The following is a 23,520-nucleotide window of genomic DNA, read 5'->3' as shown; positions in this document are numbered from 1 at the left end:
GGGAACTTATTTAAAGACAACTATGAGAAGTGCTGGACGGAGATAAAAAAGGATCTAGATACGTGGTCTAGCTTGAAACTCTCACTACTGGGGCGCATTGCTGTAATTAAGATGAATGTATTGCCAAGAATGCTGTTTTTGTTTCAGACACTGCAGATTATTGATAAAACTGACTGTTTCAAGAAGTGGCAAAAAGATCTATCTAAATTTGTCTGGCAGGGCAAAAAGCCAAGGATAAAATTTAAAATATTAACAGACGTTAAAGAAAGAGGGGGCTTTGCCCTGCCAGACCTAAAACTCTATTATGAAGCAGCAGCTTTCTGCTGGTTGAAGGAATGGCTACTTCTTGAAAACACAGATATATTGGATTTAGAAGGGTTCAATAATGCATTTGGCTGGCATGCATATCTATGGTATGACAAAGTTAAAGTGCATAGAATGTTCAAAATTCACATTGTCAGAAAAGCACTGTTCAATGTCTGGATTAGATATAAAGATCTTTTGGAAAACAAAACTCCAAGGTGGTTGTCTTCAATGGAAGCTAAGGCAGTAAAGAGACTCAATATGGAGGCAAATTGGCCGAAGTATTGGGAGATTTTAGAACAGGATGGTGACAAACTGAAACTGCAGAGTTTTGATAAACTAAAAAGTAAAGTCCGAGATTGGCTTCATTATTATCAAATAATGGAGGTATTTAAAATGGACAGAAAAATTGGCTTCCAGGTGGAAAAATCAAAATTGGAAACAGAACTATTAGAACCTAAAACAAAAATATTGTCTAGAATGTATAATTTGCTGCTGAAATGGAACACACAGGATGAGGAAGTGAAATCGGCTATGATTAAATGGGCTCAAGACGTTGGCCATAACATAATGTTTGCTGACTGGGAAAGGTTGTGGACCACTGGAATAAAGTTTACGGCATGTAATGCCTTAAGAGAGAACATAATGAAAATGATATATAGGTGGTACATGACACCAGTCAAGCTTGCAAAAATGTATCATATGCCTGATAACAAATGCTGGAAATGTAAAGAAGCAGAAGGTACCTTTTTTCACCTTTGGTGGACGTGCCCAAGGATTAAGGTTTTCTGGGAAATGATTTATAATGAATTGAAAAAAATATTTAAATACACATTTAGAAAGACCCCAGAAGCCTTTCTCCTGGGTATGGTAAACCAACAGGTTCAAGTGAAGGATAGAACTTTTTTTATGTACGCTACAACAGCAGCAAGAATACTCATCGCGCAATATTGGAAGACGCAAGATCTACCCACGCTGGAAGAATGGCAAATGAAGCTCATCGACTATATGGAACTTGCAGAAATGACCGGCAGAATCAGAGACCAGGGAGAAGAGATGGTGAAGGAAGACTGGAGGAAATTTAAAGACTATTTACAGAAGCATTATAAAATTACGAACGTTTGAGGTTATCTGTGCTGGTCCCGGGGGTAAGGTACCTTGGGTGTAGCAAAGTCCACACGAAGAGGGGCAAGGTCCGAGGCAGAGTGCCGGGCGGTGAACAGGAACGCTGGAACAGGAGGCTGTGCAGGGAACAGGAACACCGGATGGTCGGGAACAGGAGGCCGAGCAGGGAACAGGAGTACCGGATAGTCACGAGCAGGGATCACGAACGCAGGAAGGACCGAAGCCAACAACGACGTTGCTCCCGCAACCTGGGGCCGGGCTGACTGGGCTTTTATCCTCTTCTAAGGCCAGGGGCGGTCCCGGCCCCCAGGAGCCCCGCCTCCTCTGGCCTTAAGGCGAGCACTCCTCCTGGGGGCAACCAGTTCCCTTCGCCTCTCTGCTCTAAACCTCTGCAGATCAGGAGAGGCCGAAGGGTTACTGGGCCCTGGAGGAGGCTCACCTGTGGCCACTGCGTCGTCAAGCCTCTCTGGGGCCAGAAGGGCTTCACCTGGGGCCAGCTCCTGATGCACTGCCACAGGTGCAGGCTCTTCAGCATCTAGGCCTGGCCCCAGTTCAGCCGGCCCTGGAGGCGGGGACTCCTGTGCAGGCCGGGATTCCTCTGTTTCATCCTCCGAATCGGAATCCCAGGCCATCACACCATCCCCCCTCCCAGGCCCCCCCCTCAACCGAGGGTCCGGACCCGGCTTGCCGGGGTACGTCGCATGGAACTCTCGGAGGCAGGCAGGTGCGTGGACGTTGGCCGCTGGTTCCCAGGAACGGTCCTCCGGTCCGTACCCCTTCCAGTCAATGAGATACTGCAGCTTCCCCCTGCGGTATCGGGAGTCCAGGATGCGTTCCACCTCGTACTCAGGCTCTCCCCGAACCAACACTGGCTGCGGTCGGGGACGGTTCGGGTGGAACTCGTCGGGTGGGGCCACCGGACTCAAAAGGGACCTGTGGAAGACCGGGTGAACCTTCAGGGTTGCGGGTAACCGGAGACGAAATGCCACAGGAGAGACTTGGTCTACGATAGGGAACGGGCCGGTGAAGCGGGCGTCCAACTTCCGCGAAGGTCGAGAGGGGTGGAGGTGGCGAGTGGAGAGCCAAACCAGGTCACCGACGCGAAGTTCCGGCCCCACCTGGCGGTGGCGGTCGGCCTGGGCCTTGTACGCTTCCTTGGCCTGGTGCAGTTGCTCCACCAAAAGCTGTTGCTGGGACTGGAGCTCTTGAAGCCACTCCGTCACCGCCGGGACTGCGGATGTCGGCAGCACCTCTGGAAACAGCCGTGGATGATAACCATAACTGGCCTGGAACGGGGTCTGCTGGGTGGACGCATTCACCGCGTTATTGTAGGCGAACTCCGCCAATGCCAGGTGGTCGACCCAGTCATCCTGCTGGTAGCTGCAGTAACACCGGAGGTACTGCTCCAGCACCGCGTTCGCCCGTTCCGTCTGGCCATCGGTCTGTGGGTGGTAGGCTGACGAGAGGCAGACCTCCGTCCCGAGGGTCCGGTGTAGTGCTTGCCAGAACCGGGATGTGAACTGAACGCCCCGGTCGGACACCACGCGCTCAGGTAGGCCATGCAGGCGGAAGACATGCTGAAGGTACAGCTGAGCAGTTTCCTTGGCTGTGGGTACAGATGGACAGGGAGCGCAGTGCACCATCTTGGTGAAATGGTCGGAGAAAACCAGAAGGCAGGTACAGCCACGAGACGAGGGTAAGTCCACTACAAAGTCCAACGAAACCGTGTGCCAAGGGTGCGGTGGAACTGGCAATGGCTGAAGTAGGCCGGGGGGTCGCCCGGTAGGTCCCTTGGCGCGCCGGCAGACATCACAACCAGCAACGTAGCGAGCCACGTCAGCCTTCAGGCGGGGCCACCAAAACTCTCGACTGACCAGATGGGTGGTCCGATACCGTCCAAAGTGCCCCGCTGCTGGGGCATCATGGGCCATCCGGAGAACCTCCAGCCGTAGTGGCCCTGGCGGGATGTACAAACGACCGTGGTGCAGCAGAAGGCCCTGATGCAGGACCAGCCCCGGATACTGTGGGCTGGACCCTTCAGCCAGCTCCCGGAGTCGTTCCTGGGCCCAAGCGTCGACCCGCTGCTGTTCCCGCACCCGAACCTGCAGTGGCTGCGCCTCCTGGGTGGCCAGGAATGCAGCCGGAGGTAGGATCGTGGTGGGTTCTGCTTGCTGTACCGTGTCTGCGTTGTCGTCAGGTTTCCGGGACAGGGCATCCGCCTTCTGATTCTGAGAGCTAGGGATGTAGCGGATCCGGAACTGGAACCGGGAAAAGAACAACGCCCACCGGATCTGTCTTTGGTTCAGCTTGCGGGTGGTCTGGAGGTACTCCAGGTTCCGGTGGTCGGTTCTCACCTCCACCGGATGTCGTGCCCCCTCAAGATGGTGGCGCCAGACCTCAAAGGCTACCTTGATGGCCAGTAGTTCCCGCTCCCACACAGTATAGTTACGCTCCGCTGGTAGGAGCTGGCGGGAATAGAAGGCACAGGGTAAGAGTGGCGCTTCAGGACCAATCTGTTGAGACAAGACGGCACCGAGAGCCGTACTGGAAGCGTCGGTCTCCACCACAAAGGGTCGAGAGGGGTCAGGATGTTGTAAGATTGGTGCCCTCTGGAAACAGGCCTTCAACCCCTGAAACGCCTCCTCTGCCTCCTTGTCCCAGGAAAACGGCGTCTTTGGGCGCAGTAGCCGGGTCAACGGGGTGGTGCGATGAGCATAATCAGCGATGAAGGTCCGGTAGTAATTGGCGAACCCCAGGAAACGCTGTAGGTCCTTGCGGTTCCGGGGTGCCGCCCATTCTTGAACCGCTGTCACCTTCCCCGGGTCCATTTGCACCCCATCTGGAGAGAGCCGGTGACCAAGGAAGTCCACAGTCCGCTGATGGAACTCGCACTTGCTGAGCTTTGCGTACAAACGGTGCTCACGCAAGCGCTGCAGCACGGTCCGGACATGTCCCTCATGGCGAGCCGGGTCACGGGAGTAAATCAGTATGTCATCCAAATACACCACCACGTACTTGTCTAACAGGTCCTGAAACACGTGGTTGATGTAGCGTTGAAACACAGCAGGCGCGTTGCACAAACCGAAAGGCATAACCAAATATTCGAACTGCCCGTACCGGGTCCCGAACGCTGTCTTCCACTCATCCCCGGCTCGGATCCGAATCAAGTTGTAGGCCCCCCGGAGGTCCAGCTTGGTGAACACCTGTGCCCCTTGCACCCGCTCCAGCAGCTCCGAGATAAGGGGCAAGGGGTACCGGTCTGGGACGGTAATTTTGTTCAGGGCTCGGTAATCATGGCAAGGGCGGAGTTCCCCACATTTCTTCTTAACAAAAAGCACCGGCGCCGCGGTGGGCGAGGTGGAAGGCCTAATGAACCCACGCTCCAGGTTCTTGCGCAAGAAGTCCTGCAAAGCCTCGCGCTCTGGCTCTGTTAGGGAATATAAGCGACTCACTGGTAAAGGCGCTCCGGGTTGGAGGTCTATGCCGCAGTCAAAAGGCCGATGCGGCGGCAGCTGGTCTGCCCCCCGTTCCTCGAACACGTCCTGGTAGTCCTGGTACACGGCTGGGAGCGTGGGTGCTGCCTCCTCTGAGGGCGCGGCCGCCAGCGTTCCGGATTGAGCATGGGAACATGGGTCTGGGAAGTGCACGGTCCGTTTGACCCAGTCAATCTGAACGTTGTGGGCCTCCAGCCAGTCCATCCCGAGCACCAGGGGGAAGCGGGGCATAGAGGCAATGTCCAAAGTTCGCAACTCCCGGTGCTGCTGGAGACACAGGACCAGAGGCTGGGTCTCCTGAGTAACGGCACCTGAACGCAGAAGTCGTCCGTCAATCGCTTCCACCTGGACCGGTACTGGCTTGTTCCGAAGTGGCACCTGATAATGGGCGGCAAAAGCAGCGTCCATATAGGAGCGGGTTGCCCCTGAATCTACCAAAGCATGGGTGAGGATCCAGGGCCCACCTGGAGGGTATAAACGTACCGAAACCATAAGATGTTGCAAGTCCATTGGTGCGGGCCCATTCTGTACGGTTTGGGACCCCCGGTAGCTAGGGCCATCAGCTACTGGGGTTGGCGGTTTCCCTGCGGCTGGCGTTTCTCAGGGCAGGACCGAGCGAAGTGTCCACTTCCGCCACAGTAAAGACAGAGATTTCCATCCCGACGCCGCGCCTTCTCTGCGGGGGAAAGGCGTGGCCGCACTGCCCCGAGCTGCATAGGCTCCTCCGTTAAATCAGTTGTGACCGTGGGGCTGCCGGAAAAAGCTGGTGCCGTGAACTGGAAGTGTCGGCGACCCCGGGCCTGACGACGATCCTCCAACCGGTCGCCTATTTGTAAACTCCGTTGAATGAGAGTGTCCAGCGTGGTGGGGCGTTCCATTGTGGCCAACTGGTCCAGTACCTCGTCCGAAAGCCCTTCGAGATACTGGTCCCGCAGTGCCGAGTCATTCCAGGTCAAGTCCTGTGCCAACAGCCGGAACTCCGTGGTATATGTGGCCACCGTGGACTTGCCCTGTTTCAAATGCCGAATCGCCCGGTTGGCTTGACTCTCTTTCTGGGGGTTGCCGAACGCGGCCTCCAAACGATTGCAAAACCCCGTATAGTCTGCCAGCAAGGGGGAGTCTTGCCTGAGTAGCGGCAACGCCCACTTGGCCGCCTGGTCCTTTAACAAGCTAATCAAAAAGTGCACCTTGGTACGGTCGTCAGGGAAGTTCCGGGCTCGCCCCTGAATATACAGTTTGGCCTGGGCCAGGAACATGGGAAAGCTGGCCGGGGCTCCATCAAATTTCTCAGGCAAAGCCACTGGGTACTTGCCCGGAGCCGGGGCGTCGGCCCCAGAAGCCGGTAGGGCTTCCAAGCGTTGCTGAAGTGCCTCTACCGCGTCACTGAGCTGCTGCACGGTGTGAGACAAGGCCTGGTTCTCCTGGGCCAAAGCCACCAGTGCAGCCGCCTGTTCAGCCATGGCCTCCGGCTCTTCCCGAACGCACCCCGACGAAGGGGGAGTGCGGGAGGTGGCGGGAGCAAACTGTGCTGGTCCCGGGGGTAAGGTACCTTGGGTGTAGCAAAGTCCACACGAAGAGGGGCAAGGTCCGAGGCAGAGTGCCGGGCGGTGAACAGGAACGCTGGAACAGGAGGCTGTGCAGGGAACAGGAACACCGGATGGTCGGGAACAGGAGGCCGAGCAGGGAACAGGAGTACCGGATAGTCACGAGCAGGGATCACGAACGCAGGAAGGACCGAAGCCAACAACGACGTTGCTCCCGCAACCTGGGGCCGGGCTGACTGGGCTTTTATCCTCTTCTAAGGCCAGGGGCGGTCCCGGCCCCCAGGAGCCCCGCCTCCTCTGGCCTTAAGGCGAGCACTCCTCCTGGGGGCAACCAGTTCCCTTCGCCTCTCTGCTCTAAACCTCTGCAGATCAGGAGAGGCCGAAGGGTTACTGGGCCCTGGAGGAGGCTCACCTGTGGCCACTGCGTCGTCAAGCCTCTCTGGGGCCAGAAGGGCTTCACCTGGGGCCAGCTCCTGATGCACTGCCACAGGTGCAGGCTCTTCAGCATCTAGGCCTGGCCCCAGTTCAGCCGGCCCTGGAGGCGGGGACTCCTGTGCAGGCCGGGATTCCTCTGTTTCATCCTCCGAATCGGAATCCCAGGCCATCACATTATCAGATTGAATGTAAAAGAATGTTATTATAAAAATGACAATGTTAAAGAAAGTATATTTAATAAGACATAGGGAAATGTAAGGATAAATAAGACAATAATATTAATCTGAACCAAAGATACGCCAGAGGGAAAGAGTTTACTACCAGAATATAAGACCTAGAATACAGAGTGGGAAGGCATGGGGAAGTCGCAGACCTAAGTTAATGCTGAAGAATATAATGATACAATATTTGTTTTTAACTCTTTTATTCTTACCGTTTTTATTTTTCTTTATGTTTTTGTATAATGTATGTATTGTTTTTCTTTTGCTTTTTTCCTTTTGATGTGTTTGTCGATTTGTTCTTTTTTTTGTTTATTGAATGCGGAAAATAAAATATTATATAAAAAAAAAAAGAAAATGTGGTGAATATATCTAGGGAAGAGTCATAGCTCAGTGGTACAGCATCTGCTTTCTATGCATAAAATCCCAGGTCCACCTGGCATCTCCAGGGAGGGCTGGGAATGTCTGAAACCCCAGAGAGCTACGACCAGTCAATGTTGACAACACTGAGCTAGATGGGCCAATGATTGGATTCTGTATATGGCAGGGTTTTAAAAAAATGTTTCTATGATATAGATTGGTCTTAATATAATCAAGAGGGAACTGTCAGCGAGTGATTTCAATCACTATGATCTGGCAGATCACTTCTTGAAGTACCATGTAACATTTTGATGCCTTAAATGCAAACACGGGTTTCTGGTGTCACAAGCTGTCACGTCTGTGAGCGTTATGGTGTGCCAGATATTCTGCCTAGTGACAAAAGGGAAATTTAGTCTACAAACTTAAACACATTTATTTAATCATTATATGCTTTTATTACGTTTTTAGATATGCTGTAAGCCATACAGAGTGGCTGGAGAAACCCAGGCAGATGGGTGGAGTATATATAATAAAAATAAAAATTGGTCGCTTACTACATAAAATACCTTGGAGCAACTTACAGTGGTATTTATTTATTTATTGTATTGTATATGTACACCACCCCATAACATGAAGTTCTCTGGGCAGTTTATAAGTTTAAAACCCACACAACTGAAATGCACAGGTAAGACATAAAAGCATCTTCTTAAAAAAGGAAAATCTACATAAATACAACAAAACAGAATTCACGGCACTCTCAGTGTGGAAGTTACTCCAGCATAAACTTCTGCTCTTTAATTAATTAGCATATGACACCCTATTGTGTAGATGAATAAATGCATATGATCACGCGGTTATATTGTAATCTTCAACATGTTATTAGCAAGCAAGTACTTTTGAACTCAGTGGGGCTTAGTGCTCAGCAATGCACTCCAGCGAAGGTGCATCCGTTAGCTGCTTTAAAAATTAATGAATATAGCTGCGCCTGGTGGATTTATGCCTGCCGCCACGCATATAATGAAAGCACATGGGTTGCCTTCAGCTAAGTTCCGCTCCCCGAACACACCCACTGAAATTAATGGACCTAAGTCAGCTACGTCCATTAATTTCAGTGGGTCAGCTCTGGGGTATTACTAACGCGGGATAAAGCCCCGGCTCATCAAGCCATTATACTGGTGAAACTTTGTCCTTAAGCGATCGGAGGGAGCGAACCGCACCTGCCGAATGTCTGCCTGTTAAGACAAGCGCCTCCCCCCCCCCCCCCCCGCAGGCTCATCTCCGAGCGGCCCTTTTAAGAGCCGCCGCCCATTCCGAGAGGAGAGCGAACTTCGAAAAGCGCCGCAGCGAACGCTTCTCGGGCCCGCCCGCCCCGCGGCGTCACCTGACGCGCCTACGTCAGCGCGCACGCCCTTGCGTTGCGTGTCTGCTTACGCCGGCGAGGGAGAGGAGGGAAAGAAAAAAAAAGTCTGCTGCCGCCTGCCGCCCCTCCCCCGCCTTCTCTCTCTCTCTCTCTTTCTCTCTCTCTCTCTCTTCCCTCCCCCCCCCCCGCCCTTCCCGCTCGGCGCTGAGCTCCGCAGGTCGAAGCTGTCGCTGAGGCCGCGTCCGCCGTCGTGCGCGGCGCCAGGCCCTCGCGAGGCTGTCGGCGAGGGAGATGCCGCGGGTCTACATCGGGCGGCTCAGCTACCAGGCCCGGGAGCGGGATGTGGAGCGGTTCTTCAAGGGCTACGGGAAGATCCTCGAGGTGGATCTCAAGAACGGGTAAGGCGTCTCCGCCGCCGCCGCCGGGCCTAGTCCCCGGGATCCCTCGTTTCTTCCTGTCAGCGCGGCCGGGGCCTCAGAGCGCATGCGCGCCCTTTCCCCGTCCTTTCCCGCGCGCGCTTCTTGCTCGCTCGCCCGCCGGCCCGCCGCCTCCTCTCCCGGGAAGGGCCTCGCCGTGGCTGCCCCTGGGACCCTTCAGAATTGGCAGAGCAGAGGGGCTTCTCCCTCGGCTCCCATTTTTAGGCCTTTCTTCTCCCTCCGTCTGGCGCCCCGCTGCCCCTTCTGCCCTCCCGGAGAGGTGAGGGGGCCGAAGGCCTTCCTCTTAAAATGAAGTTCGCTGTAAGGGAAGCCGCTACCACCGACCCCGGCCTAACTCAGTATCGTGACTGACAGCAGCTGTCCAGGGTTTCAGGCGGGAATTCTCCCCCTTGAGCTCTCCTGACAGTTAAGAGCTGTTCGGAAGGGAGACGGACTTCCTCGAAAGGTGGTGGTGGGCTTTCCTTCACTGGAGGTTTTCAAGCAGAGGTTGGGTGGCCCTCTGTCATGGATGCTTTAGCTGAGATTCCTGCTTTGCAGGGGGGTTGGACTAGATGACCCTAGGGACCCCTCTCAGCTCTTACGATGCTGTGAGGGCAGGGGTGCTTGAATCTAGGACCTTATCCATGCAAAGTGTGTGCTCCATAACAGACCTGCTGCATGACTATTAAAAATCTAGTAAACTTTATCCACCATCCTTATACTCAAGGCCACAATATGGTATATCTAGAGATGGTACGTAACAGGAAGGAGATTATGCGTTGAAATATTTTAGTTGATATTTTAGAATGTAAAATGCTATTTTATTTATTGATTGGTTTTACCTTGTGGGCTTATAGCCGAATAAAGTATCTGAATCTGAATCCATAACAGACCCTTCCCCAAATTTGGCAGCAACTAGCAGTTCAAACAGGAGTGCCTGGCGTGCTCTGGTTCATGGGGTCACGAAGAGTCGGACATGACTAAACGACTAAACAACAAAGCAGTTCGAAAGCACGTCAAAGTGCAAGTAGATAAATAGGTATCGCTCCGGCGGGAAAGTAAACGGCGTTTCCGTGCGCTTCTCTGGTTCGCCAGAAGCGGCTTAGTCATGCTGGCCACATGACCCAGAAGCTGTACGCATGGCTGCCTCGACCAATAAAGCAAGATGAGCGCCGCAACCCCAGAGTTGGCCACGACTGGACCTAATGGTCAGGGGTCCCTTTACCTTTTTACAGTATAGGGAGTCCCCCATATAATGTGTCTCAGACCATTTTGCAAATTCCTTCACTGAGGGGTCTTGGGAAATATGTTTCTGGGTGCAAGGAATTCAAATCTGCTATCCTTTTTTGTGGTTGGACAGCATTTAGCTAGTAAGTCTACGTGTGATGAAGCACATACAGTCGTACCTTGGATCTCGAACGCCTTGCAACTCAAATGTTTTGGCTCCCGAACGCCGCAAACCCAGAAGTGAGTGCTCCAGTTTGCGAACGTTTTTTGGAAGCCGAACGTCCAATGCGGCTTCTGAGGCTTCTGATTGAGCGCAGGAAGCTCCTGCAGCCAATCAGAAGCCATGCCTTGGTTGTCAAACATTTTCGGAAGTCGAATGGACTTTCGGAGTGGATTCCGTTTGACAATCAAGGTACGACTGTAAAGTGCTTTTGGAAAACCAAAGAATTTTAATTTTACCTTCTCAAAAGCAGGTAGTTCTAAAGATTAATTAATAAATAAAAATGATAATAAAAAATATAATGGCAGGTACTTGGCAATCATTTTTAATGATTTCTGTGCAGTTTAACACATTTTACTTACCAAGCAAAACTAAATTATAATAATCTAACCAAAACATTTTTTGAATTTCCATGTTATGTTACAACTTTTTATCACTCACTTTTTTGGAAAATAGAAGTTGAAAATTTCAGCACATCCTAGTAGCAGTGCAGCCTCCACACTGGCTGTCAGCAGCTGTCCAGGATTTCCTATAGGGGTCTCCCTGAGCCCTGTCTAAAGATGCTGGAGAATGAACCTGAGACCTTATACTGTACTTGCAAAGCATTTTCTCTGCTCTGGTGCTCTGGTCCTGCCTTCCTTTAACACAAAAAGTTCAGTGCTAAGTTTGAATTTGAAATCATCATCATCATCTTATATTTATATCCCGCCCTCCCCAGCCAAAGTCGGGCTCAGGGCGGCTAACATCATATATATAACATTGGTATAAAATCAAACAATAATTAAATTACCTCCTAAAACCAGGTTAAAATCAAATTAAAATCTAAGATGGCTTTCCGTGGTGTTAGGGTTTTTGCACCTGTAAAGCAGCATAGTCCTATACATGTTTTCTTAGAAGTCCCACTATTAGTCCTTGCACAGTAAGTGTGTTTAGGATTGCAGCCTACGTCTTGAGATTGACACTTATATGTGCTTACTTGGGAATAAGCTCCATGAAATTCATTGGGACTCACTGTGTGCGTGTGTGTGTGTGTGTGTGTGTGTGACAGAGAGAGTCTGCTGTGCTTAACAACAAAGTTCTAGGTGTATTTACTTAGGTAGAGAAGTAATAGCTGTACCACTGTGCTAGTTGGGGTTCATTACCATGTAAGTGTGCAGGAGGGCACAGCCTTAGAACACTTTTTAAATGCTGCATTGTGGAAAGAATGATGCATCTGAAATGTTTCTGCTGTAAAGTTAACATGCTGAAATTCTTGCACAGATTTCCTTGCTTTGAAATAGGCAAAGGAAGAGATTGGCCCTCATAGCTTATTGATTTAGAGATTGTTTCCCACGCCATAATGGGTATCCTGGGATGTGTGCATCCCAGGTTTTCTTATTAGTCTCCATGTGCTACATATGCAAGAAATGCAGTTTCTACAGGCCTTGTGAATATGGCATCATATGGGCATTCAGTATATTCCATGTATGCACATTTCGTCTGAAAACATTAAAGTACTTACATGAACATCAGCTTTGTAGTATGGTATAGGTATTACCTGGGTTGGGGAGGGAGAGTTCTTCCTTAATTAAGTGTATTGTTATTCATACATGTGACTGACAACTGACAGAAATGGAAATTACTCCTGCCCTGACACAGAATAATAATAAAAAAAGCTTCTGCCCTGATGATCCGTCATAAATTTTCTGTGAGGTAAACTGTGAAGTAGCCAGTCATGGGAAACTTAATGCCTTGTTTGCTTACTGTGATGAAGGAGGTTTGTGTATGGCCATAAGGCTCCTTCAGAACTCAGCTTATTAAGCCAGTGGGTTGTAGATCCTGTGGTCAGCATGGTCAGTGGTCAGGGATGGCAGGAATTGTAATCTATCAGCATCTGGGAAGGCCACATGTTCCCCATCCTTGCAGTATCCAAATGTGGTCATTTATAAGCTCCAAAAAGACCCTTCCAAACTAATAAAATTAGTTTCAAAAAGCAAAAGGTGCATTGATGGCTCTAAATTGGCTGAAACATACAGAACTTCATACTTTGGAACTGTACTGTTGAATATCTGAGAGTCATGATGGAAAACGTGCTCAAAAACTACAGTGCAGAAAGACTTGTATGGTACACAGTGCCATTAGGGATCACCCAAATTCAGGGATAGCCAGTATTAATAATCATGATAGATAAATGGACCTTCTGTTTTAAAAACAGCCACATAATCTTTGAATGCCACATTGTCTAGCTTTGACTGGCAGCCGTTGAGAGCAGAATGCTAGTCTTGACAGGTGTTGATCTGATCCAGCAAAGCAATTCTTCTTTTCCTAATAATTTGTTGAACAGTGGAGGTTTCTCAGCAAAGAGTTTAGGCACTGAAAAACTAGTTCTGTGACTCACTGCCAGGGAAAGTAATGTGTACTTTGAGCTGTAAGAATGATGAGTCTGTAATTCATTCTGTAGCAGTTCATTATATATGGGCAGACAGCAAATTGGCATTCTAGGAAGAGTTTATGGATTGATTCTCCTCTGGAACAAAAAGTATGTAACATGTAAGTTACACTTGTAAATGGTATCCCGGTGTTGATTTCTGGCATGCTTGGGGATAGAATGTGGATGGTTGACATCTGTAGATATGCTGCTAACCCATACAATTCATGCCCCTCACAAAACTCTTTCCCATTTTCAGAGATTGATGGGCAGTGCATCTGTAAACAAGTGGCTTAGCTGCCAGAGCCTTTGCACCACACGTAAAGGTGTTTTCATAGGCATGCTCTTGGCAGAAGATCTGGACTTCAGAAGCCTTCTGCCTTGCCCTCATGCCCTCTTCCTCCCTCCAAAAAACCCTCCTCCCATATGGAGGGCTGATTGGTGTCTTAAGGATAATTTTGTTGATTTGGTAACATGTAAACTTCCTAAGCCCCCTATATTGCTATAATATAGCTATCTGTTTCACAAGCTCACACTCTCTTTCTTCTGTTCTCTGTCTTTGGCATTCTGCTGGGCTAAACTCATTCTTATATTGGCACAAAAAATCCTGTCTCAGTGCTGGAAGTAAAAGATGAGCTCCAGGTTTTGAGCACCATGTTATCAGTGCTAAATGCAGTAATTTTAAACTGATCCCACCTTTACTTTAGAATTCTGGAGTTATCTGCCTTTCTCTCTGTATATATGCTATTTCATATAGCTATCTAAAAATCTTTCAACAGACCACAGTTAATTTGGCCTGGATCTAAAATCACAGTTCTATACATTTTTTAATTATTTTATGTAGCAGGTATGTTGTTAGAATAACTAGAACAATTTTCAAGTCTAGAACAATACTCAGAATAACTGTGTTAGTTTTATTTGTTGGGGCTGTCATCTTTTTCAATAATGCTTAGCAAACAATTACAAATTAACTGCAAGTGGTATGTTGCAAGATATCTTGTTTTTCAGTTCTTCATTTTTCAGATTCTCTCGGAATTAATGCTGGCCATAGGTGCTTAGTTTGCAGGAGATTTTAAATTCATTGTTTTAAGTTTGGGGTAAATTAAGCTGTAATGTGAAGCTGGAATGCTATACTACAGAGGCTGTAATCTGATGTTACACTAAGTGTGACAAGTACAAGCTGCAGTGAGGCTTAAGCTTGCACAGTGTTAGAAAATGAGATATGCATACTCCCCCTCTACTCTGAAACAGTTTTTAGGAACAGAGCACAACTTTTCACTTCTGATTTCAGTTAGCCACAGTTCAGCATATCATCTGAATACTAAACTCTGGTTAATTTTAATTCAGGTTTGTTTAAACAAGCCAGCTTCAAAACCAATGGTTTGAAGTTCGTCTGTTTCAAACAAACCATAGATAAACCAAACTATGCTTAATCTTGTTGGTTCGGAAAACCTGACAAGTTGCTGTTAATCTATGGTGGAAGTGAAAGCTTCATAACTTATCATAGTCATACCAGAAGAGGAGCAAAGGGCACATGAGTCTGAGGATCATTATAGCTTGTTTTTGTCATGCTAACGTATGGTTTAATATGATGTTCAAAGTGGGCCAGTCTAAAATACTGTATCTATCTCGTCCAGAAGTCTACAGATTCATCAAGCAAAATTTGTTAGTCAACAGGACCATTTTCCTCTCTCAATGAATAGGGTCTAGTTCCTGATCTCACCCATACCTTTGAAAGTCAGTCCAAGGTCAAGGACAATCATATGTTCTTGTTTTTTCTTTGCACTTGCCCTATAATCCATTCCTGAAAAGCACAGAGCAAAAACAAATCCTAGGTTTCCTCCAAACATTGGAGCTGCAGAGTGAGTGGGGACCACATTTCTGCAACTACAGGACTTGTTCATCAGAAGTTTTCCAAGCACTTACCATGATAAGTGTGGTGAGTGATATTGTGAATCCCTGATCCTAGTCCCATTTATTTTGATTAGTACTACTGTCTTTACATTTGTGTGAACATAGGCTCCTCTGAGAACAGTGAGACTGGCCTAGATCACACAAAGGGAAGATAATGGCAAGTAAGAGATCAGAAATTAGAGGAAGAGGAAATATGGGTCATACAACTAATAGACTGAGAGGAACTTTTTTTGACAAGGACTTAATTCTGTCCAATTAGTGACAGACACTTAACATTATCCTCCCCAATCAGGGGCTTGGGTAACATGCGTTTTTTTGTTCATGTTGTCAGTTGGGTATACTAGTATTTTTAATTGCTAAAATAGTGAAAGGTTGCCCATATTGATTAGAATTCAGAGTAATAACCCTTCTGTCTCTCTTATTCCACAACAGAGAACTGTGAGCATTAACAGTTGGGCACTCTTCTCTGCGTCACTAACCTCACAAGGTTGTTTTGAGGATAAACTGAGTGAAGGCACTTTGAGCTCTTCAGCAGAAGAGAGATATACATACAGATGTGACATGCAAGTCACTAAATGATAAAAACCAACCGTCATTTGGCTCCTCCGTAGTTAGAACTGCCTCTTGCAGTGGTAATGCCATCTGATCATTATAGCCCTTAACTATGTTTAAGAAAATTGCCTCCTGGATTTGTGTTTTTTCCTCTTCCATCCCTTTCCCCTTTGTTGTTATCTGTATAGATTGCAAGCCTGCAGGCAAGGGTCTGTGTTTTTAAATAATTCATGTGCAGCACAAAGCATTAGGTGGTTTATAGATAAGAATAAAGTTCCTGGACTTCACCACTTCTAAAGCTTCCAGGAGAGGCCACTGGTGTTCACACTTGGAATGGGGATGCAACTCTTTTTGCACTTGACCCAACAGGCTTCCTCAGAGGAAGAACTGTGATATCATCCTGGAAAATGTAGTGCATTCAGTCTGTGCAAAGGCCTAAAAGGCTCGAACTGGACTGAAAATCATTTTCTTGTATAATGAGATACAGTGGTGCCCCGCAAGACGAATGCCTCGCAAGACGGAAAACCCGCAAGACGAAAGGGTTTTCCGTCTGCAGAGGCGCTTCGCAAGATGAATTTCACTATGGGCTTGCTTCGTAAGACGAAAAATGCTCCAAAACCCCTTATTCTGAATCGCTAAGCTGCTAAAAGCATTTTAGCAGCAAAACTGCTAATCCCCCACCCCTAAAAAAGCCGTTTTTAGCCCTTAAAGTGCCAATAGCGCTAATAGCGCTACTGCGTCAATGGGCTTGCTTCGCAAGACGAAAAAACCGCAAGACGAAAAGACTCCCGGAACGGATTCTTTTCGTCTTGCGAGGCACCACTGTAGTGTGCACATTGTGAAAAATGTTTGCCTTATATTTTCTTGACATTGGCAATGAGCTGAACTTTCCTGCGAAACCAAAGCATGTGTTCATCTTCTGTACCCACACTCTCACACTAGAGATGTATGCTAAACCTGCTGTTGTTTACACATTTGGACAATAACTTGTAAACTTGCTGCTTCTGGTTTTTTCCTTGTTCGTCTTTGGAGGCCATTGAGCATTTCATTTCTTTCCTCTTAATTATGTCTAGCAAGCATTATTAGAAGTTGCTTGTTCACTGAAATTGTTGATGCTTAGACATTGAGGGGAAATCTTACAATTTTCACTTCCTAAAAATCTTGCTGAATGAGGTCATTGTAGTAGTAAGTATTTTGTTTTCATTGGCATGAAATAATTTAAAACCTCACTATATGCAAGCAGCAATCTGGATAGAAACACTTCTGCATCTGAATAATTCAGTATCAATATCCCTCCTGATTTGCAAGAGGAATATGTAAAACTCAGAGGTCTACAATGGAATGTTACTTGAATAAAACACTTAGGAATATGGTTTCTTCCAGATTTTCAACAATAAGAGATTACAATAGCAAAAAGATTACCAGCACACACACAAAAAAATATCTGGAACAGTACAAACAATACCCTTTTTCCTGGTTAGAAAAGATTACTGCAGTTAATGTGATTATTCTCCTGAAAATTCTATTCCTTTTGGGAATGTTGCCTTTGGAAATAAAATATAATAAACTGACAAAAGAAAACCATGAAGTGTATGGTCAAGCAAACCACATAGAACTGCTAACACTAATCTTGGTGTTTTGATAGCCAGTAGAGGAGGCCTTGAATTTCCTGATGTTAAAAGGTATAGCCAAGTGGTAAAATTGGCAATGATCAATAGTCGCTTTATCTAAAACTGATGTCTGCTCAAATTTGAAAATGGGGGAGGACCCATATACATGTATGCCTATAAATGTTACACATTATTTACAATATACTTCAAATAACTGGTGATGAATAATGAAGTCATGAGGAGATAGGAATAACACACTTTTGAGTGCTGTTATGGCAGGCAGTCATCATTTTCTACTATTTGCGACAAAGCCTTTCTTGAGGTATATCAGCCTCTTTTGCCCTATGGTAAGACTTGACAGCTATTCTTATGCCATACTTTTGTTGTTACCATTGAACTTCTAAGGCTACACTTGGAGAGAGATGCTTGTCAACAGCTCCCATTCTGCATAGATCTTCAAAGCCCATGCCACTGTTGGCCAAAATTGTGAAGGTAACTGTTGACATGGTTGATGCTGGAACTGTTTTTGTCTCCCCTTAGGTATGGCTTTGTTGAGTTTGATGATGTGCGTGATGCTGATGACGCTGTTTATGAGCTAAATGGCAAAGATCTTTGTGGGGAACGTGTAATTGTTGAGCATGCCCGGGGCCCTCGCCGCGACAGCAGTTACGGTTCTGGACGCAGTAAGCACTAACATACCGTTGCATTGGTGCCTTTTATTCTATTTAAACACATTTAAAAACAGTATTTTTTAATTAAAAATGTAAAGTTTGATTACTGTAGATTTTATTAAAGTAATATTATTTAGATATTAATATATTCAACTTTTTAAACTGTAATTAACTAAATGAACTTTAATTTTCATTATTTTATTTTGTAAATATATGAATGGTTTATTTGTAATGTGATTGTTTAACATAGACTTAACAAAGACCTCAATGTTTCAATTAAGAGTCCTTTGAGGCTAAGATGACTGCCTGTTCCATTTGCTGACCCTGGGTTGCCTTTCCATGAGTGGCTCTTTGACCTTTGTGGCCCTTGGCTGACCCAAAAGGAAGCCATGTGACGACCGCAACCTTTTCCCATTAGACGTGGGTGGTGAGGACCCCAAGGGTTAGAGACAGATGTGATTAAACTGAAATAGGTGCCTGAAACCTTTATTCATGTTATATATTCAGAAAGCTTTAAATCAATGTAAGTAACTTTAGTAACTGACTATAGTGATTTGGTTTTTTTTGTTTTCAAAAACATTATTTTTTATTAACTTAAACTTAGTTGCATGTTTAATTTTAATAGTAAATATAAAATATACAGTCTTTTAATTATGTGCTAATGTTCTAGTCATAATGTATATAGACCTTTTTAAATGTCTGATTCTCATAACATAAAATTTTTAACACTGAGAATGTAGTTTAGGCTAATGGGAGGGGGGAACTAAATGTATTTACCGGCTGTTGGGTAGACTAGTTTTTATTTTCTTTGGGGGTATAGATTAACCACCTGGCTCCACTACCTTACCTGAAGTATTCCATCTGCTTATCACCTCTAAAGGTGGATATGGTTATAGAAGAAGTGGAAGAGATAAGTACGGTCCTCCGACCCGTACTGAATACAGATTGATCGTTGAAAATCTGTCAAGTCGTTGCAGTTGGCAGGATTTGAAGGTATGCCATCTCTGTGCCTCTGCTAGTGCTGATAAAGGTTTGAAAACATAAATTGTGCTTCTCTTTTTAAGCCTTGCTTTTGGCCTGTGGTCCACGCAAACATATTTTCCATTTTTCATGGAAACCCTGGGTGGTATTCAGTTATGCTTTACTCAGAGTAAACCCACTGAAATTTGTGAACATTACTAAGATAATTAATTTCAATGGATCTATGCTTAGCTGAATACCACCACCTGTCCAGAATAACTGGCATTGTGTTAACTCTTACTGCAGTGTACAAAGCACAACAGAGAACAGTAAAAGTGATAAGCTCCTTGAACATGAGGGTTTCAGCCTGTGCAGTTACTTTGCACACTGAATATTTTACTATTTCAGATGTTTTATTTCATTTAGTTGTTTCATGAAAGTTATATAGACTGCTTGATGGTAAAAAAAAAAAAGACCCTCATGTGCATAAATGCAGATAAGATGCTTCTGAAGTAATACAAGGTTTTGTACCTAAACTCACATGTTGCATGTTGAAAACCTTCCCAAACAGGCAGCTTGCAGGGAATGGGGGTTCTTTCCTCTGGTTTCCTGGCTCTTGTGGTTTACTGTCATGTTTCACATTGGCCTGCTTCCCTTGGAAGGCAGTGGACTAAAATAGTACTGCGGCCACTTTGAGAAGATTAAGGGTGATAGACCCCATAATGCAAACTGGGATGCAGAAGGATGTGTGCAGAGAAAAGGAAGGCTGAAAAGTCTGCTATGCATGCAGTCTATGAAGTCTTGGTTGAATTGCTTGAGCTAAGCAAATGCAATAATATCCAAGCAGGATAGTCCCTGTTGAATTACACTATCTGCTTTATCCTTTCTGGCCATTTTCACCAGTAATTGGACAGTATTGTTCCTCCTTTGCCAGCCCAACAGTAACATCTTCAAACAGAATGTCTGAGGTTAGAATTGCTTCTAGTAATAGACCACTGTGCTCCTTGTATTTTAGACCAGAGGTGAGGCTTGGTGTAGTGTTCAGCTGAACATTCTCGCATGCACACTTTGAAAAAGAAATGCAGTCTAGTGTGCTTTTCAGTTGCAGCATCTAGGGCAGAGCTTTCCAGACTTTTCATGTTGGTGACACAATTTTTAGACATGCATCTTTTCACGACACAGTAATTCTGTGTTACTTGCAAACTGGAGGTTAAACTAAACCCTTTCCAGCCCTAGGAGGATCGCAGGGAGCCTTTGCACGACACACCTACACACTTCAGCCAACACATTAACATGTCACGACACACAGCTTGGAAAGCTCTGACCTAGGGGGGATGATAACAGACAGAATCAGCTTGAAAGCATAGGTGTATTCATAGGCAATGTTCTGTCTTCCAGGATTATATGCGTCAGGCAGGTGAAGTGACGTATGCTGACGCACACAAAGGTAGAAAGAATGAAGGTGTGATTGAGTTCAAATCCTATTCTGACATGAAAAGAGCCCTTGAAAAGCTGGATGGGACAGAAGTAAATGGTAGGAAGATAAGGCTAGTGGAAGACAGGCCTGGGTCCAGGCGGCGCCGCTCCTACTCCAGAAGTCGGACTCATTCGAGGTAAGTCTGTTCACAACACTCCTTGGCAGGGCAAACGTTTGTTAGAGCTGCTGGAAAGTAATGTATTGCACCCTTGCTTTGTTAACCTTGCAGGAACAGTGGTGAGTTGCAGAACTGTGAAGTTCTCTTGTTGGGTGATGGAAATAGAGGGGTGCTTTAAACTTAATTCCAACCATGATCTAACAGATGAGAGTTTAGGTTTACTCATTACTAATCTCCACCTCTGATCTTGGTTTGAGGCACAGCCAAAGTTAGCAATTTCATTCAAGCCAGCAAACTGTGTTCATGCCTTACAAATCACAGTTGGAAGCCAGAGTGAGACCTGGGTAGAGCCATAGCTCAGTAGCAGAGTAGCAGAATCCTTGACATCTCTGGATAGGGGTTTCAGGAGCTTTTTCTACCCCTATCTGAAGCTGGAGAGCCGCTGCATCTATTGATCTCTTCCCTGATATAAGGCAGCTTTCCATGGTCCTGTAGTTTGCCAGATTAGACAAAACAGCTACATATGCTTAGCCACAAGCCAGGATCAGACACAGGGAATTATTGTGCATGGGTGAAGGGAAGACAAACCTGAGGTATTTATACTTAATCAAAACAAAAACAAAAAGAACCCAGTAACCTCCCCCCCACCCATTTGCTATGCCGTGTTTCAGGAGTCTCCTAAAAATATGTAAAGACTTATAGCTACAACAATGATTTTTTTCTTTCTTTCAGGTCCCGCTCTCGAAGCAGACACTCACGTAAAAGCAGGAGTCGTAGTGGCAGTAGTAAAAGCAGTCATTCAAAGAGCAGATCACGATCCAGGTAGAGCAAACTCAAAGTTACATGATTTTCAAAATACTTCAGAGGATACTGATTAAGTGGTTTCAACCGATGTCAACATGAACAAACCTTGCGTACATAGCTGTGAAATCTAATCATTCTAGATCCCTAATTTGCAGCGATTTTTGCTTTGATTTTTTTCTTGAATTCCAGATCCCATTATTACCCTCATTAGCTTTAAAATCTAGATACTGATCCCTCACTGTTCTATTTCTCTCCCCTTCCTATGGGTTTCATTTATTAACAGCTTGTGTGATTTGTTTCTGTAGCAATAATACTCATTTGAGTGCTACAACACACAAGTCAGATTCTGGTTACAGTACAGTTCTTAAAATGTGAACAAACACTGAATGTCTCGCAGGGAAATGTGCAAGGAGGGAACATAGTGAACATATGAGCGGAAACTGATACAAGTTCAATTATTTCAACAGGGTAAGACTTGCAAGCTTCTGTTTGAGTAACAAAATCACAGAGGCTAAATTTCATTCCTGCCAATAACTGCATGAAGATTTATATAAGAATTCCTTTGCTACTTTTGGTTTTGCTTCTTAGGTCAAGATCCCATTCCAGAAGCAAGAGTCGCAGCCGAAGCAAAAGTCGAAGCCAAAAAGCAAAAAGCAGGAGTCCGAGTAAAGATGATAAAAGCAGGAGCCGCAGCAGAAGTGCAGAGAAATCCCGAAGTAAAAGTAAAGACAAGCCAGAGGCTGTGGTGCAGAATAATGACGATGTTGATGATGATGACCGAGCAAAAAGTAGAAGTCCTAGCAAGGAAAAGAGTAAGAGTAAAAGCAGGAGTAGGAGTGGGAGTAAAGAGAAAGCAGAAGAGGAGGAGAGGGGCAGGGTGAGGGGCAGTAGAAGTAAAGAGAGAGAGAAGAGTGTCAGCAAGGCGAGAAGTAGGAGCAAAGAGGGGAGTAGGAGCAGGAGCCGTAGCAAAAGTAAGGACAAGAGGAAAGGTAGGAAGAGGAGCAGAGAGGCCAGTAGGAGCAGGAGCAGGAGTCGCAGCCGAAGTGAGAAAAGCAAGAGGCGGAGTAAACGTGACAGCAAGTCTAGCAGCAAGAAGAAAAAGAGAGAAGACCAAGAACGGTCTAGATCCAGGTCTAGATCCAGGTCCAGATCTCAGTCCAAGGAAAAAGAGCATATAAAAGCAGAACCAGACACAAAGGAAGCAAAAAGTGAGGGTGAGGAAATGGACACCCGCTGTAAATCCCGGTCCAGGTCAAATTCCAATTCTAAACAAAATGTCAGATCAAAATCTCGCTCCAGATCCAAATCTGTTTCAAAGCCAAGATCCCAATCCAAGTCTAGATCGCGGTCTGCCTCTAGATCGCATTCCCGATCTAGATCAAGGTCTCGGTCCAGATCCTAAACTTGCTGCAACCACACTTAGAGCTCTATGAGAAGTCTTTTGTACATGTTTGGTAGTTGTAGCACAAGTGATTGGAGTAGAACACATGTCACTGCTGTACATTTTTAAAACCCCGCCCCACAATGGTGTGTCTTAAGTGTTCAGTCCAGTGCTCCCTCTCTGTCGCACATTCTGGAAAATGATACTGAGAGTCTCATCAGATCGTCTTCCTGGATTTCCAGAATAGCCATAGAGAATGAGCACTGCGTTTCGATGGGCTTCTAAGATTGGAATGATGACTCCTAGGTAGGTATGGTAACTTCAACAATTTGCCCTTAAATTGATGCCCTTTGATGTACGCCATTTAGTGAAAAGTGCAGAGTCTTAAATTTCATATTACTTTTGTTTCATATTTTGGACTTGCAGAGTTTGTTAATAGCACAGTCAAGAAAAATAGATACCTACAGTAAACCATAGGAAGGGAGGGGGGGAGTAGAGTTCCACATTCTGGTATTGTGACAATATCCTTGTTTTATATTTTTTTATTTTTCCCCATCTTGCAAAGTACAGTGGCCCCTGTTTCCATTAAATTTGAATAAAGACTATTTTTGCTTGACCACACGTTGTAATGGTTTTAAGTTATGCTGATTTGTCCCTTTACATGTTCATAAGTTTTAGGCAAGATCTTCAGAAAACAGTATTTTTCCAACATATTAATTCCTGTTATCAAGACTCCATAGTACTATTATGTGGCTGCTGACAAGATCCCTGCACAACCTGGCTTACGGTTGAAACAAAGCAAGTATCTCTGACCTACACCCTTAAGGGGATATATGACCAGTTTATTATGACCTGTTTTTAAATGATTTTAAACAAATTCACTATCCTTACTTGCACTTCTCGTACAGCATTAGGGAGAGCAAC

General features: G+C 46.1%; 2 protein-coding genes across 3 annotated transcripts in view; one reads left to right on the top strand and one right to left on the bottom strand.

Moving 5' to 3' along the window:
* Positions 1-23,520, bottom strand: part of LOC310684793 (putative transmembrane protein 244) — a 63,201-nt gene that overhangs the window by 23,309 nt on the left and 16,372 nt on the right. The window lies entirely within an intron of this gene.
* SRSF4 (serine and arginine rich splicing factor 4) lies at positions 8,859-23,212 on the top strand. 2 transcript variants are annotated; one of them, XM_083454649.1, is made up of 6 exons: positions 8,859-9,237; positions 17,726-17,868; positions 18,737-18,849; positions 20,215-20,429; positions 21,144-21,233; positions 21,804-23,212. In XM_083454649.1, the coding sequence occupies exons 1-6, from the start codon at positions 9,131-9,133 to the stop codon at positions 22,615-22,617; spliced, it is 1,482 nt and encodes a 493-aa protein (XP_083310775.1). In that variant the 5' UTR covers positions 8,859-9,130; the 3' UTR covers positions 22,618-23,212. The 2 variants fall into 2 exon arrangements, with proteins under 2 accessions (XP_083310775.1, XP_083310776.1); XM_083454650.1 differs by lacking the exon at positions 17,726-17,868 and having other exon boundaries at positions 8,877-9,237.

Source organism: Podarcis tiliguerta (genome assembly GCF_965153285.1).
Source record: "Podarcis tiliguerta genome assembly, chromosome: 8".
In the NCBI taxonomy this organism is placed as follows: Eukaryota; Metazoa; Chordata; class Lepidosauria; order Squamata; family Lacertidae; genus Podarcis; species Podarcis tiliguerta.
Note: the sequence above shows the minus strand (reverse complement) of the source record. Positions and strands in the feature narration are given on the sequence as shown.

Coding starts and splice junctions, on each gene's coding strand:
- SRSF4 (XM_083454649.1), top strand. CDS start 9,131: ATGCCGCGGGTCTACATCGGGCGGCTCAGCTACCAGGCCCGGGAGCGG. Junction 18,850..20,214: donor GCAGTTGGCAGGATTTGAAG/GTATGCCATCTC, acceptor TCTGTCTTCCAG/GATTATATGCGTCAGGCAGG. Junction 21,234..21,803: donor AAGAGCAGATCACGATCCAG/GTAGAGCAAACT, acceptor TTTGCTTCTTAG/GTCAAGATCCCATTCCAGAA.